Genomic DNA, 17,995 nt, shown 5'->3' with positions numbered 1-17,995 from the left:
GTAAAAAGACCCTTATGGGTCATGAGGGAGGAGCTGACCAAAGTAGATTGGAAGGGGACATGAGCAGGGATGATTGCAGAACAACAAAGACTGGAGCTCCAGGGGCAATTCGGAAAGATGAAGTATGATTATACAGGGAGGATGAGGTAACCGTGTTTGACAGGGAAATCCGAGACAGCATAGAAGTGAAAGAGAGGGCTTACAATGGAGCAGAAATCAGAAGGATATCGGAGTATCGAGAAGATTTTGACAATTAACGGAAAGGAATTACAAAGCCATAAGGAGAGAAAATGAGATATGAGGGAAAGCTTGCCTACAATACTCAAGAGGACACAAAAATGTAAAGAGTAAAAGAGAGGCGAGAGTGGATATTGGACCCCTAGAAAATGACACCGGAGAGGAGAAATGTGACAAAAGCCATGGCAGAGGTACTTAATTAGTATGGGACATTGGAAAAAAAAAGTTGAATTTCCCCATGGGGATGAATAAAGTATCTATCTATCTATCTATCTATCTATCTATCTATCTATCTATCTATCTATCTATCTATCTATCTATCTATCTATCTATCTATCTATCTATCTATCTATCTATCTATCTATCTATCTATCTATCTATCTATTCTGTGTCAATCCTCATGGTGAATGATACTCACTGTATGTCAGAAATGTGAAAGTGTCGGGGTACAGAAATGAGTGTTGTTGCTGTTACTGAGGAGAAAGTGTGTGGGACGATTGAAAATCTGAAGCTGCCTGGACCAGATGGACTGCACCCCACTCTTTCGATGTAGTTAACTGAAGAGAATATGGGGGCATTAGTAATGATTTTTCAAGAATCACTAAATGCTTGGTCATTCCAGACGACTGGAAGTTGCAAAAGTCACTTAACTCTTTTAGAAGGCAGAGCAGCTGGGGAAAGAAAATTATAGGTGAGTTAGTCTGGATGTGGTGTGGTTGGGAAGATGTTGGATTCTAGCATTAAGGCTGAGCTTTTGGGTACATGGAGGCAAATGATAAAATAGGGCAAAGACAGCATGCCTTCCCTTAAGGGGAAATCTTGCCTGACAAATCTGTTGGAATTCTTTGAGGAACACAAAGCCAAGATAGACAAAGAATGATTTGGATGACAGAATTGTTGCCTTTGTGGCCAAGCTTGCAGACGATATGAAGATAGGTGAAAGGGCAAGTAGTGCTGCAGAAGCTCGGAATCTGGGGAAGGACAGAGACAGATCAGGAAATGGGCAAATAAGTGATTGATGGATTATCGGGTGGGGAAGTCGTGCATGCACTTTGGTAGAAGGAATAAAGGCATAGATATTTTTGAAAACAGAGAGAATTCAAAAATCAGAAGAGCAAAGGGACTTGGGTGTCGTTGTGCAGGATTCCCTCAAGGTTAACTTGCAATTTGTGTCAGTGGTAAGATTGGCAAACTCAATGTGAGCATTCATTTCGAGAGGATTAGAATACAAAAGCAAGGACGTATTGCTGATGTTTTATAAGGCATTGGTCAGACCACACTTGGAGTATTGTGAACAGTTTTGGGTCCCTTATATCAGAAAGATGTGCTGGCATTGGAGAGGCTCCAGGCGGTTCCCAAGAATGATTCCGGGAATGAAAGAGTTAACATATGAGGAGCGTTTGATGGTTCTGGGCCTGTACTCACTGGAGTTTAGAAGAATGGCTGATTTATTACCCCCCTCAACCCGTTGGGCTGATGGGCCTCTGTGACCTCCTGTTAAAATCCATTCACTCACCTCCTTCCCATCTTAATCCACCCCTTTCCCGCACTCGTTTCTGCTGCCTCTCTCCCCTATTTATTTCTGTTCTTGAGGGAAGATGTCGAGCTGAAACGTAGACTGTCTATCTCTCTCCACACTTGCTGCCTGACCCGCTCGGTTCCTCCAGCATTTTGTGCCCGTTTGACCGGGAAATCTTTGCTCTCCGTCCAGCGGAAAACCCACGGGGAGACATTAGTTGTCCATCTGCTTTCGTCGGGTTAAACTACGGTGAAGGTTCATGTCGGCCACCCGACCGCGTCTCCCCCCGATCCCCGGGGCCTCGCTGTCCGATTCTCTCCCCGATCCCCGGGGCCGCGCTGTCCGATTCTCCCCCCGATCCCCGGGGCCGCGCTGCCCGAGTCTCTCCCCCATCCCCGGGGACTCTCTAATTCTCTGCTTCTCCCGCCAGTCTCTGTCACCCTGGATGTGGAAACGGCGAATCCGTATCTCGAGGTGTCTGAGGATCGGAAGAGTGTGAGATGTACCGGGATCCGGAGGAATCTCCCTAACACCGGGAAGAGATTCACAAACTGGGCTTGTGTGCTGGGATCGGAGGGATTCACATCGGGGAGACATTACTGGGAGGTGGAGGTAACAGGAAATCGGGTCTGGTATCTGGGAGTCGCCGCAGAGTCTGTGAAGAGGAAGAAACGGTTCAGTCTGAGACCGGAGACCGGATTCTGGGTCATCGGGCGGATTGATGACGTGTTACATCGGGATTGTGACGGGATTGGGAAGACCCTCCCCTCCCCCGAGTCCCGTCTCTCTGCCGGTCCCATCCCCGGGAGGGTGGGAGTTTATCTAATTTACGAATCCGGGACAGTTTCATTTTACAACGCGGAGACCAAGTCCCATCTCCACACCTTCACTGGGAATAAATTCACGGGGAAACTTCATCCTTTCTTCGCGACCTGGGATGGAATCCAATGGCTGAGAATCTGCTCGGGTTCCGCTCCGGGTCTGTAAACGGGGCGGGTCCCGGGGACCGGTGTCGGTAGTAAAGTCCCTGTAAATATAAATGTGCGGAGAGTGCAGCTAAATACGTGGCTAAGGAGATGGTGCAGGAGGGAGGGCTTCATGTTTCTTGACAATTGGGCTTTTTACCCGGGAAGGTGGGACCTGTTCCGACAGGACGGTTTGCCCCTGAACTGGAGGGGGACTAACATCCTTGCGGGTAGATTTGCTAGTGCTGCTCCGGGGGGGGGGGGGAGGGGGTAAACTAGATTTGCAGAGGAAGGTGAACCAGAGTGTTAGAGCAGATAGTGAGGTGGAGGAGGATAAAGGTCATGTGAGGACTGCATGTATAGACAGAAATCAAAGGTTTGTACATTAGGTTGTAAATTAATTTTCAGAGCTTTAGAAATTGTAGAAAATAAAGATTTCCAAAAAGATTTTAATGAAGAACATGACCAGAACATATGTGAAAAAGTGGCTTCTTCAGCTTTACACCTATCGTAATAATTGTCTGTTAGGAAATATTTTGGATAGTCTCTCCTTTGTTAAATAGTAACAGTGAACAATTTTAAATTGAATTAAACACTGGCATATATCAAAGAAGAATTGACCATCTTCATTAACAAAGGTCATATTAAGTTGTCTCCCAATGATGTTTAATTTTTAGTGATTAAGGGGATCTGTGTTTTTGCATTTATTTATTTTTATTTTCATTTATTTTGTGACGGTCGATTGATGACTTTTGAAGAGTTAATTAGCAAATATTCTGTCTCTCATACACACTTTCTGCGATATTTTCAGGTTAGACATTTTCCACAAAAATAATTATCGAAGTTCGCATATATGCAAGAATCTGATTTGTTGGATACTATTTTAAATATGAATCCTTTAGTAAGAGGTTCCGCTGGTAGAATTTATAATTTATTTTTAATACATTAATACAAAAAGATAACCTCCCACCTAAGGTTTATACATGATAGAAATATTTGTTGTTTGAGACGTGATAGAGGGGGAGGGATGAAAGGGGGAGGAGTGGCATTACTAGTCAGGGAAAATATTACAGCTGTGCATAGACAGGACAGCCCGGAGGGCTTGTCTACAGAGGCCATATGAGTGGAGCTGAGGAATGGGAAATGTGTGACCACACTAATAGGTCTATTATAGACCGCCCAATAGTCAGAGAGAATTGGAGGAGCAAACCTATATAAAGATAGTAGACCGATGTAAGAAACAGGAAGTTGTAATAGTAGGGGATTTTAACTTCCCTCATATTGACTGGGACTCCCAAACTGTAATAGGGCTAGATGGCTTAGAGTGTGTGAAATGTTTTCAGGAAAGTTTTCTAAATCAATATATCGAGGTACATACGAGTGATGATGCAATACTTGATCTCCTATTAGGAAACCAGACAGTCAGGTGACAGAAGTATGTGTAGGCGAACATTTTGGGTCCAGTGACCATAATGTCATTAGTTTCAAGTTAATTATGGATAAGGATGGGTCTGGTCCTCGAATTGAGGTTCTAAATTGGAGAAGGGCCAATATTGTGGAAATGAAAAAAGATCTAGGAAGAGTGGATTGGAATAATTTTTTTTTCTGGCGAGGATGAGCTCAGTAAGTGGAAGGCCTTCAAAGGCGAAATTTTGAGAGTGCAGAGTTTGCATGTTCCTGCCAGGATTAAAGGCAAAGTTAACAGGCATAGGGAACCTTGGTTTTCAAGGGATATTGGCGATTTGGTTAAGAAAAAGAGAGAGAGATGTATAGCAGGTATAGGCAACACAGAAAAAAATGAGGTACTTGAAGAGTATAGAAAATGTAAGAAAATACTAAAGAAGGAAATCAAGAAGGGAACAAAAAGAAATGAGTTGGCTTTGGCAGATAATGTTTAGGTAAACCCGAAGGGTTTCTACAAGTATATTAAGAATAAAAGGATAGTTAGGGACAAAATTGGTCCCCTAGAAGATTGGAGTGGTCGTCTATGTGTGGAGCCTCACGAGATGGGGGAGATCTTGAAAAGATTTTTTGCATCAGTATTTACTCAGGAAACTGGCATAGTGTATATGGAAGGAAGGGAAACAAGCAGTTGTGTCATGGAACAATTAGAGATGAAAGAGGAGGAGGTGCTTGCTGCCTTACATCGAATAAAGGTAGATAAATCCCCCGGGCCTGACTTGATATTTCCTCGGACCTTGAGAGAGACTAGTGTAGAATTTGCAGGGGACCTGGCAGAAATATTTAAAATGTCCTCAGCTACCTGTGCAGTGCCGGAGGATTGAAGGGTAGCTCATGTTGTTCCGTTGTTTAAAAAAAGCTCCAATAGTAAACCAGGTAATTACAGGCCGGTGATCCTGACATCAGTAGTAGGTCAGTTATTGGAAGGTGTTCTGAGAGATCGGATATACAAGTATTTGGACAGCCAAGGGCTGATTAAAGATAGTCAGTGTGGCTTTGTGCGCGGTAGATCGTGTTTAACAAATCTTGTAGAAATTTTCGAAGAGGTTACCATGAAAGTAGATGAAGGAAAGGCTGTGGATGTTGTCTGCATGAACTTTAGTAAGGCCTTTGACAAGGTCCCACATGGGAGATTAGTTCAGAATGTTCAGACACGAGGTGTCCATGGAGAGGTTGTAAACTGGATGTGAAATTGGCTGTGTGGGAGAAGACAGAGTGTGGTAGTGGATGATTGCTTCTCAGACTGGAGGCCTGTGACTAGTGGTGTGCCTCGGGGATCTGTGCTGGGACTATTGTTGTTTGTTGTCTATATCAATGATATAGATGTGGTCAATTGGATCAGCAATTTTGCTGATGACACCAAGATTGGAGGCGTTGTGGACAGCGAGGAAGGCTTTCAAAGCTTGCCGAGGGATCTGGACCAACTGGAAAAATGGGCCAGAAAATGACAGATGGAATTTAATGCAGAGAAGCGTGAGGTGTTGCATTTTGGAAGGACAAACCAAGGTAGGACATACACAGTAAATGGTAGGGCACTGAGGAGTGCGGAGAAACAAAGGGATCTGGGAGTTCAGGTACATAATTCCCTGGAAGTGGCGTCACAGGTAGACAGGGTTGTAAAGAAGGCTTTTGGCATCCTGGCATTCATAAATCAAGGTACTGAGTACAGGAGTTGGGATGTTATTGTGAGGTTGTATAAGGCATTGGTGAGGAAATATTTGGAGTATTATTTGCAGTTCTGGTCACCTAACTATAGGAAAGATATCAATAAGATTGAAATAGTGCAGAGAAGATTTACTAGGATGTTGCCAGGTGTTCAGGAGTTGAGTCACAGGGGAAGATTGAACAGTTTAAGACTATATTCCTTGAGGCACAGAAGAATGAAGGGGATTTGATAGAGGTTTACAAAATTATGAGGGGTATCGACAGTAAATGCGATTAGGTTCTTTCCACTTAGATTAGGAAAGATAAAAACGGGAGGACATGGCTTCAGGGTGAAAGGAGAAAGGTTTAGGGGGAACATGAGGAGGAACTTCTTCACTCAGAGAGTGGTGGGAGTGTGGAACGAACTGCCATCTGACGTGATAAACGCGGGCTCACTCTTAAGTTTTAAGAATAAATTGGATAGATACCTGGATGGGAGAGGTTTGGAGGGTTATGGACTGGGTGCAGGTCAATGGAACGAGCGGAATAAAGTTTCTGCACAGACTAGAAGCGCCAAATGGCCTGTTTTCTGTGCTGTAGTGTTCTATGGTTCTATGGAGTGAAATAAACACGAGATGAGAATTGTCGATCGATTAAATTTAACTCTTTCATCGCATCCGTCAACCGAACAGAAACACCGGGGATTCAGCAGCAGTTGCGGGCGGCGGGTCCTGAGCTCCCCCGGGTCCTAAAGTCCACCCGTAATGAGACAGGTTAAATGGGACAATTGGGGGCGGTGCTGACCGGAAAAGACAGTGAAGATTGTTCATTAAGTTCATCTGCCATTTCTTTGTCCCCCGTTACTACTTCACCAGCATCATTTTTTAGTGGCCCTGTATCAACTCCCATCTCCCTATCGCTCTTCATGTAACTGAAAACTAAACTTTTAGTATCCTTATTTATATTATTGGCCAGTTTGCCCTCATATTTCGTCTTGACCATTCTTATGGCATTTTTCGTTGCCTTCTGTTGGATTTTAAGAGCATCCCAATAATCCAACATCCCACTCACCTTTGCTACTTTATATGCCATTTCCTTAGGTTTAACACAATTATTACATGCCTTTTCCAGCTCGAACTGTGAATTAATTTAAAGTCAGTCCCATAATTTAATAAAGTTTTTATCTGAAAACTATCTACCCTTGCAAAGATTGTACTGAAGACTGCATTTGATTTTTCTTCAGCCTTATACGCTTCACATTGAAATAGTATGTATTTCGACAGTTTCGTAATGTCAAAATGTACACGACACAGAATGAAGTTTTTCAATTAGATACAAGGCATAATTAAGCATAGTGTGGACATTTCAATGTCATGTCAATATAATTCCTTCTCTTGTTTTAAGCCCTTCTTCTATAAACCCAACAGGTTTATGTATTCTGTAAAGGTGTCTGTCCTTATGTCCATTATCCTACGTCTTGCCATAAGCCCCTAATTCTTCACACTACCAACCCTTTAGCTTCTAATTTGCTAAGTGGAAGGTCAATATCCACAGCTTAACATTTAACAGCTTTTGTGCTAAACAATCAACCCCATCATTTCCCTGAACAGTGTGATGTGCAGGGCCCATAATGTGCAGACATATAAATCAAACTTTATATATGAAATACCATCTGAGGAGTTTTCAACAGTCAATCTGACCTACTGCCAGAATGACCTGTTTAAGACTCATCAAAACCGAAATGTATTCTGAGCAAATTATAAGGACCAATTTCCTCCACCCACTGTAAGCCTAAACTGTTGGCAAATAATTCTGCTTCCTATGCTGATAAATGGCTATAAGTCATTTCTTTATCATTACCTGCAATTCAGGCAGAAAAACAGCCACACCAACATCCCCAGTTAACTTATCTTTGGATTCATCTGTAAAAATGGTTACTGTATGATAATAACTTTCATTAATATACTGATGAACCAACAGACTCTCAGGCAGAACCGAATCCGATCGTGTAACATAAACTCAACTGAAGTCATTGGAAAAAACAAGGTGTGGTTACAGTGAAAGCTACAGTGGGACATATTGTATCATCAAATACACCCGTATTCCCAGCGTCATAAGAACCCAGCCACTCAGAACAAAAAACACTCTTCTTGTGATGTCCCCAACCGTCCTCCAGCACACCTTTAACAGGATGATCATTTCCTTGCCCCGCAAATTAATCCAGTATGTTGACATCAACTCGAACCTCTGTTACTTTGAGGGCAATTGTCCCATTGCAATCAGTTTATCCAAAACAGGAGACAACATTACTGCAACAGAACACAATCTTAAAGTCTGTAACTGTATCACATACAAACATTTTTAGTTTGAGGATGAAGCTGATCCATAAGCCACATAGACATAATCAAGAACAGATCAAATTAAAAATATATAATTGGTCAACAAAGATTTTCATGTTGCACCCAAGAATACCCATATAGATGTCTGAGGAGATTTAAAGCTCTTTTACATTTATCAATTATTTTACTGATAGATGCTTTCATGTCAGCTTATTATCCATCCACATACTGAGAAATCTTACTACTGACACTTCCTTAAGACATTAATCATATAATATAAAATCAAGTGTAAGTCTATTAATGCTGTTTGTAAACCACGTAATGTGTTTTAACGACTGAAAGCTTAAAATCTTCATCAATCTGCCCACTGTTTGTAAATTGCAATTAATACCTCTAGTCTATAAAGCTACATATTGTGATTTACCCAGGGTATCCCATATTCCCACCTCAGAGAAAATACCATTAATCATAATATTAAATAATGAAGGGCTACAAATACTGCCTTGTGGGATCCCATTCTCTATCTCATAGAAACACAAACATAACATGCCGACCCATAATTGCACAGTCAGTCCAGATTAAAAAAACTCAGAAAATTATACAATCTCCACTCACTCCTAATTTCCGTCATTTAATCAAAAGTCCTTCCTTCCATAACATTTCAATTTTCAGTATCAACAAATACTGCTATTCCGTCTTTATTTAATTGTGCTTTCCGAATATCATCTTCCAAACCTAAAACTGAATCTAATGTCATTTTACACTTCCAAAACCCACTCTAATAAAACACTTTATCACCACTCTTTCCAAAATACAACTCAAGCACTTGATTACCATACATTCCCTAAGTTTACCTAAATGAGACATTCACGATATAGGCCCTTAACTAGAAGCATCAAATGGGGATGTGCCAGGTTTTAGAATAGGCACGACTATTTCCATTTTCCATGAGGAAAGTAGATGCACAATTGAAACATTTGAGATTTTCACAGAAGAGAATTATACACAATTACTCTTTCCTGGGGACACCTGACCTGCATTATTAGTAGACATCTTAAATTCATACAAAGAAATCTCTCCATCAGTGATAATATCATTGCTACAGCTGACTTCCAGCACATCAGGGTATTCACTGAAAAACATATCCCTACATTTTTTAACTTCTTCACTTAAATTATCCTGATTGTGAATCTCAGCAAATGACCCAGCCAGTAACACAACCTTCCCTGTTTCAGTAACAATCATTTTGACCTCATTAATCATCACTGGAATATTATGATCCCCACAAATCCCCCCATTTTCTAAATCATATCCCAAACAATTCCAAGTTTGATATCTCTTCCAATATTATCTCCATATAACCTCCAGTAAATCACCTGCTTCCTCGCCACGGCCTTTGCCCTTTTATTGTTAATAATGTAACTCGGAGACTGATGCACCATCACATAAAAACTCACATTTCTCCCAATTTGCTTCCTGTCCCGTTATAAAATCCAAATCCAAACTCATAAAGACAGGACGGCTGACTGACGTTCACATAAACTAATCACCCTCTGAGTTCCCATTTGAGCGACAGGCACTGCAGCCTAGTGACAGCAGGGGTCAGTGTTATGTCTGAGCTACGATAGGCTGGTGGAAATCGGCCCATGATCAGCCCCTCCTCTTCCGCTCCATCGCCATGGCGGAGATCAGCGAAATCGCTTCTGTCGGTGTCGCCGGCCTCGGCGCCCACAAGACGGGTGTGATTCCCCTTCGCGCCTCGGTGGGTCTGTTTCGGTGACGTCTGAGGTGGCTGACGAAACATGCTTTGACAGGGAGCGAGCGAGGACCAATGACTACAACTCCCAGAAGGCCTCACTGATGACGTTGTGTTGTTTAGGGATAAGTTATAAAAGCAAAATGGAGGAAAATGTAATGCATTACGTTTTCTGTACTGTGTCGTGCCTTCAATGAAAAATTAAATTAAAAGAGAGATTCCAGCGAGAAATAGATAGAACATAGAACAATACATCACAGTACAGGCCCTTCGGCCCACAATGTTGTGCCGACCCTTAAACTCTGCCTCCCTGAACTTACATTCCATTATACACCTGTCTGGTAGTCTCTTAAACTTCACTAGTGTATCTGCCTCCACCACTGACTCGGGCAGTGCATTCCACGCACCAACCACTCTCTGAGTATAAAATTTCCTCTAATATACCCCTTGAACTTCCCTCCCCTTACCTTAAAGCCCTGTTCTCTTGCACTGAGCAGTGGTGTCCTGTGGAAGAGGCGCTAGCTCACTACTCTATCTATTCCCCATAATATCTATACCTCTATCATTTCTCCTCTCATCCTCCTTCTTTCCAAAGAGTAAAGCCCTAGCTCCCTTAATCCATACTCTCTAAACCAGGCAGCAGTCTGGTAAATCTCCTCTGTACCCTTTCGAATGCTTCCACATCCTTCTTACACTGAGGCAACCAGAACTGGACAGAGTTTGGCCCAACCAGAGTTTTACAGAGCTGCATCATTACATCGCGACTCTTAAACTCTGTCCCTCGACTTATGAAAGCGAACACCCCATAAGCTTTCTTAACTACTCTACCTGTGAGGCAACTTTCAGGGATCTGTGGACATGTAGCCCCAGATCCCTCTGCTCCTCCACACTTCCAAGTATCTTGTCATTTACTTTGTACTCTGCCTTGGAGTTTGTCCTTCCAAAGTGTACCACCTCACACTTCTCCAGGTTGAACTCTATCTGCCACTTCTCAGCCCACTCCTGCATCCTATCAATGTCTCTCTGAAATCTTTGACAATCCTCTACACTATCCACAGCACCACCAACCTTTGTGTCTTCTGCAAACTTGCCAACCCATCCTTCTACCCCCACATCCAGGTCATTAATAACAATCACAAAAAGTAGGGCTCCCAGAACTGATCCTTGTGGGACACCACTAGTCACAACCCTACAATCCAAATGTACTCCATCCACCACAACTCTCTGCTTTCTGCAGGCAAGCCAATTCTGAATCCGCCTGGTCAAACATCCCTGGATCCCATGCCTTCTGACTTTCTGAATAAGCCTACCGTGTGGAACCTTATCAAATGCATTACTAAAATCCATGTAGATTACATCCACTGCAGTACCCTCATCTATATGCCTGGTCACTTCCTAAAAGAACTCCATCAGGCTTGTTAGACATGATCTGCCCTTCAGAAAGCCATGCTGACTGTCACTGATCAGACCATGATTCTCTCAATGCCAATAAATCCTATCTTTGTGTATCTTTTCCAACAGCTTTCCCACCACAGATGTAAGGCTCAATGGTCTATAATTATCCGGAGTATCCCTATTACCCTTTTTGAACAAGGGGACAACATTCGCCTCCCTCCAATCCTCCGGTACCATTCCCGTGGACAATGGGGACATAACGATCCTAGCCAGAGGCTCAGCAATCCATTTCCTCACCTCGGATGCAGAACTGGGAAGTGGCAGATGGAGTTCAACACAGATGAAGAGATTCATTTCTGCAGGTTAAATTTGAACACAGAATATATCATTAATGGTGAGACTCTCGGCAGTGTGGAGGGTCAGAGAGATCTTGGGGTCCATGTCCATACGACACTCAAAGCTGCTGTGGAGGTTGGCAGTGTTGTTAGGAAGGCGTCTGGTGTGATGGCCTTCATCAACCATGGGATTGAGTTCAAGAGCTGTGAGGTGATGTTGAAGCTATATTTCTCCTAACCTGTACATAAGTAATTGTACCACAACATGGCAGGGCTGTGGGCTTAGTTGGACCCCACTTGGGAGTCCTGTGTTCAGTTCTGGTGGCCTCACTACAGGAAAGATGTGGATACTATAGAGAGTGGAGAGTAGATTTACAAGGATATTGCTCTTGGATTTGAGAGCATGCCTTATGAGAATAGATTGAGTGAACTTGGCCTTTCCTTCTTGGAGCGTCGGAGGATGAGAGGTGACCTGACAGAGGTGTATAAGATGATGAGAGGCTTTGACCATGTGGATAACCAGAGGCATTTTCCCAGGCTTGAATTGACTAACACGAGGGGACGTAGTTTTAAGCTGCTTGGAAGTTGGTACTGAGGGAACGTCAGGGGTTAGTTTCTTACACAGAGAGTGGTGGGGCATGGAATGGGCTGCCGGCAGCGATGGTGGAGGTGGATACAATAGGATATTTTAAGAGACTCTTAGATAGGTTCATGGAGCTTAGAAACATAGAGGGATATACGATCAGGAAATCCTAGGCAGTCTCTAGAGTAGGTTACATTGTCGGTACAACATTGTGGGCTGAAGAGCCTGTAATGTACTGTAGATTTCTGTGTTCTGTGTCAAAGACAGACAGAGGGATTAGTTCAAATGGACAGGAGGACAGCATGGAAAGGTTGGGCCGAAGGGCCTGTGTTAATGCCGTAAGGGAGGGGTTCTGACCCAACCATCGACTCTATTCCCCTCAACAGATGCTGCCTGACTTGACAACGTTCTTGAAAAGTTGCATTCAGTTCCGCTTAGCATTCTGTACAAAGGATGTTTTGTGCTGGAAGAGTTCAGAGGAGATTCATCATGATTGAGGGGGCTTGTGTTCATAAGTCCATAAGGCATAGGAACAGAATTAGGCCATTCAGCCCATTGAGTCAGCCACCTTTCCATCATGGCTGATCCCAGATCGCACTCAATTCCAGATATCTGACCTCCCGCCATATCCTTTGATACCCTGACCGATCAGGAAACGATCAATTTCCGCATTGAATATACCCACACACTTGACCTCTACTGTAGACTGTGGCAGAGCATTCCACAGATCCAATACACCTTGGCTAATAAAAGAAATAACCTGCTTACCTCTGTTTGAAAAGGTGGCCCCTCGACTTTGTGGCTGTGCCCCACCATAGGAAATACCTTCTCCACATCCACCTTATCCAGTCCTTTCAACTTTCAATGAGATGCCCCCGCATTTTTCAGAGTTCCAGTGAGCACAGGGTCAAACAACACCTTATGTACCGGCTGGGTAGCCTCCAACCTGATGGCATGAGCATTGACTTCTCTAACCTCCGTTAATTCCCCTCCTCCTCTTCTTACCCCATCCCCGACATATTTAGTTTTTTGCCTGATCTCCATCTCCCTCTGGTGCTCCCCCCCCCCCACCACACTTTCTTTCTCCTGAGGCCTCCCGTCCCATGATCCTTTCCCTTCTCCAGCCTTGTATCCCATTTGCCAATCACCTTTTCAGCTCTTAGCTTTATCCCACCCCCTCCGGTCTTCTCCTATCATCTCGCATTTACCCCCTCCGCCCACTACTTTCAAATCTCTTACTATCTTTCCTTTCAGTTAGTCCTGATGCTTCTCCCTATAGATGCTGCCTGGCCTGCTGTGTTCCACCAGCATTTTGTGTTTGTTGTTGTTTGAATTTCCAGCATCTGGTGATTTTCAAGTGCTCCTCATATTTTAACCCCTTCAGTCCCGAAATCATTTCTCTGAAGCTCCTCTGGATTCTCTCCAAAGACAACACATCCTGTCTGAGATGTGGGGCCCAGCACTGTCGACAATACTCCAAGTGTGGCCTGACTAGTGTCTCATAAAGCCTCAGCATTATCTCTTTGCTGTTATATTCATGGGGCGAGATTGGACTGTGTTGATCTACAGGGGGATCTTGGAATCCGAGTTCATAACTCCCAGATAGTGGTTCCATTGTCAGGCAGTTATGCTGCAGTTGTATAAATCTCTAGTTTACCCACATCTGGAGAATTGCATTCGAATACAGGAATAATGCGGAGGTTTTGGATGGTGAGTGGAAGAGACTTAACAGGATGCTGCCTGGATAAAGTGAGACTGGACAATCTCGGGGAATTTTCTCCGGAGTGGCAGAGGCTGAGGGAGGTCTGACAGACGTTTACAGGAATGTGAGAGACACAGACAGAGTGGACAGCCGGGATTTTTTCTCTAAGGAGGAAATGTCCAATGCCAGCGGGCATGAACTTCAGGAGAAAGCGGGAACTCATCCTCATTGGACCGTTTTGCACTATTGAAGTATTTTGTAATTTAGTGCATTTTGTATCTTTTTTCTGCATAGCTGCTGTTAAAAAAAAACAATTAGAAAAGACAATGATGTTAAAAACCTGACTCAGGATGTTTAAAGGAGATTTACGTTTCAAGTTTTGTTTTTCATTTCCATAGTGGTGGGTGTCTGGAGTGAATATCGGGTGGTGGTGGAGGCAGATGTGAAAGAGGCTATTAGATACCACGTGAATGTGAGGAGAATGGAGGGATGTGTGCCTTGTGTAGGCAGAAGGGATTGGTTTAGTAAGGCATGACGTGACCAGTTCAATTGGTTCAGAACAACACAGTGAGCAGAAGGGCCTGTTCAAGGACAAGTACAACAAGCAGAGCAGGTAAACTGGATAAAGTGATCCCACTCAGAGAACAGACTGTGACGTCAGTGGATATATGCCGGCATCACAGTTCTCTCACCAAAGATACTTCACTGCTTGATAAAATGAAGTTTGTGATGTTTATAACCGATGTGGTGAATTGTACTGCTCACACATCTCATCCTACTGAGGACATTAAAATTATTGTGAAAGCTGCAGAAAGGTATCTTGGTGTAACTGGTGTTTTGTGGGAAGCTGTAAATGAAGCTCTGATTTGTGGGGGTTTCTGCATCCCAGTCTACTTGTGAAGATATGTAATGGGTTTGAAATATTGAAGTGAAATGCAAGAAGCCTGATTTTACATGGTCAACACTTTAAGCAGTTTGTTTCTGATTTGTCAGATTCTTCTGATGTTATATCTGTTCAGGAAACCTGCACATTTTAAGTTTTATTCCTGTGCAGGATTATATTGTCGTTTGGCTTGACAGGTTAGTTGGTAGAGGGGTGGTGTTGTCAGTTTTATAAGGAAAGGGGCAGAGTATAGTGTTGTGAATGGGAATAGAATGCATCATGAACTTGTAGAAAATCTTGATTCAACAGGTATGTGTGTAATTTTCTTTTGTGAAAGTATTAACTTTCTGAATCGTATTTGGAGGTTTGGCCATCTACTTTTCTCATGGAAAATGGTTGTAGTAGTTGCCATTCTAAAACCTGGATCTCTCCGTCTGATCCTCCTTCTTGTAGGCCAATATCATTAAAGTCTCATTTATGTAAACTTGTGGAATGTATGGCAATCGAGTGTTTGAATTATATTTTCGATAAAAGAGGTAATTTCACTTTTTATCAGAGGGGAATTTGGAACGGTAGAATAAGACCATGAGACAAAGGAGCAGAAGTCGGTCATTCGGCCCATCGAGTCTGCTCTGCCATTTTATCATGAGCTGATCCATTCTCCCATTTAGTCCCACTCCCCCACCGTCTCACCATAACCTTTGATATCCTGGCTACTCAGATACCTAGCAATCTCTGCCTTAAATAACATTAGAATCAGTTCGGGTTTGGATGATCATATAAGGAAAGTACAGTTAAATAAAGATGTTGTAATAGCAATATTTTTGATATTGAAAAGGCAAATAATATTTATTGAAGGAATGACTTTTGATTAATTTTGGAAATGCAATTGAGAGGGCTATTGTACAATTTTTTCTGATTGTTTCTATTTGTACGTCTTGTAAAGGTATGGATGGGCAAGTATGACATTGAATTCATTTTTATATTTGGAAGATGGTATTAGTAAAGCCAGTTAAATATAGATGTTGTAACAGCAGTATTTTTACTATTCAAAAGGCAGATGGTATTTATGGAAGGAAAGAATTTTTATGACATTGTGGAAATGAGGATGGAGGGGCTGTTATCTAACTTTGAGTTATTTTAATTGAACGTTTTGTGTCAGGTATGGGTGGGTAAGTTATATTCAGGTCAATTATGGATAACTCTGAACATCCTCTACATAGCACCATCCAGAGACAGAGAAGCAGTTTCAGCGACAGGTTACTATCGATGCAATGCTCCTCAGACAGGATGAAGAGGTCAATACTCCCCAATGCCATTAGGCTTTACAATTCTACCGCCAGGACTTAAGAACTTTTTAAAGCTATTATTAATGCTTTTTGAGATGGTGATTTAGATGCATATCATATTTTTTTTACTGAGTTAAGTATTGTATGTAATTAGTTTTGCTACAACAAGTGTATGGGACATTGGAAAAAAGTTGAATTTCCCCATGGGGATGAATAAAGTATCTATCTATCTATCATCTATCTTATGAGATAGAGACTGGGATCCCACAGGCAGTATTTATTATTTTATATTATAATTAATAATATTTTTCTCTGGGATATGTTTTGGAGTGTGTAAATCCCTATATGCAGATGAGGGAGGTTTATGGATTAGAGGTAGAAATTTCACTTTTACTGTATATAGGATGCATTCGCAATTAATAAGGTCGAAAATTCGGCAAATAGATGGGACAAGTTATGTGTTTTACAGATAGGATTAATGAACCTGCACTTCATTGTAAATGATAGGAACTGATATGGTCAAGCTCCTTAAAAGGTGTCAGTGGTAAGATTTCCAGGCAAGTGGACGGGTAATAAGCTGACATGGAAGCACTGGATCAGAAAATGATTGATAAATATAAAGAAACATTAAATATTCTCAATTATCCCTGCGGGTATCTGGGGTGTTACATGAAAGTATTTGTTAGATAGATAGATAGATACTTTATTCATCCCCATGGGAAAATTCAACATTTTTTCCAATGTCCCATACACTTGTTGTAGCAAAACTAATTACATACAATAGTTAACTCAGTAAAAATATGATATGCATCTAAGTCACTCTCTCAAAAAGCATTAATAATAGCTTTTAAAACGTTCTTAAGTAGTTTACTTAAATACATTAAATACAATCAACCCCGGCACTTTAACATATCTTACTCCTGGCGGTTGAATTGTAAAGCCTAATGGCATTGGGGAGTATTGACCTCTTCATCCTGTCTGAGGAGCATTGCATCGATAGCAACCTGTCGCTGAAACTGCTTCTCTGTCTCTGGATGGTGCTATGTAGAGGATGTTCAGGGTTTTCCATAATTGACCGTAGTCTACTCAGCGCCCTTCGCTCAGCTACCGATGTTATACTCTCCAGTACTTTGCCCACGACAGAGCCCGCCTTCCTTACCAGCTTATTAAGACGTGAGGCGTCACCCTTCTTAATGCTGCCTCCCCAACACGCCACCACAAAGAAGAGGGCGCTCTCAACAACTGACCTATAGAACATCTTCAGCATCTCACTACAGACATTGAATGACACCAAACTTCTAAGGAAGTACAGTCGACTCTGTGCCTTCCTGCACAAGGCATCTGTGTTGGCAGTCCAGTCCAGCTTCTCGTCTAACTGTACTCCCAGATTAATGATCATTTGTTGACCAATCTCGTTTGTTTAATTGGATCTGTTCTTGATTATGGTTGTGGTTTATAGATCAGCTTCATCTTCAACTTTATTATGTTTGGGTGTGATACAAGCACAGGCTTTGAGATTGTGTTGTGGTGCAGTCAGGTCGTCCCCTGTTTCGGCTTTACTAATTGAAATTATGGAGTTTGAATTTAATGTTAACATACTGGATTAATTTAAGGGGGAAGAAATGATCATCCTGTTAAAGGTGTGTTGGAGGACTGTTGGGAACTTCACAAGAAGAGTGTTTTAGTTTTCGTTGCCTGGGTTCTTATCACATTTGAAATATGGGTTCGTTGGGTTATGCAAAATGTCCCACAGTCTTGTTCTTGGTAAACCCACCTTGTTTCTTTCAATGCCTTTATTTGATTATAGGATACACGATTTAATGAAGTCTAACAATTCTGTTCTGCCTGAGAATTTGTTGGTTCAGTGTATATTAAGGAAATTATTGA

General features: G+C 42.2%; 1 protein-coding gene across 1 annotated transcript in view; it reads left to right on the top strand.

Annotated features, from left to right (window-relative positions):
• Nucleotides 1–17,995, top strand: part of LOC140720268 (zinc-binding protein A33-like) — a 42,761-nt gene that overhangs the window by 11,506 nt on the left and 13,260 nt on the right. Inside the window, exon 7 of the mRNA XM_073035138.1 lies at nucleotides 2,187–2,566. Within this exon, the coding sequence (XP_072891239.1) occupies nucleotides 2,187–2,566 (380 nt within the window). The remainder of the gene's footprint in view (nucleotides 1–2,186; nucleotides 2,567–17,995) is intronic.

Source organism: Hemitrygon akajei, unplaced genomic scaffold, assembly GCF_048418815.1.
Source record: "Hemitrygon akajei unplaced genomic scaffold, sHemAka1.3 Scf000039, whole genome shotgun sequence".
In the NCBI taxonomy this organism is placed as follows: domain Eukaryota; kingdom Metazoa; phylum Chordata; class Chondrichthyes; order Myliobatiformes; family Dasyatidae; genus Hemitrygon; species Hemitrygon akajei.
The sequence above is the reverse complement of the archived record's forward strand: the minus strand, read 5'-3'. Positions and strand labels throughout refer to the sequence as shown.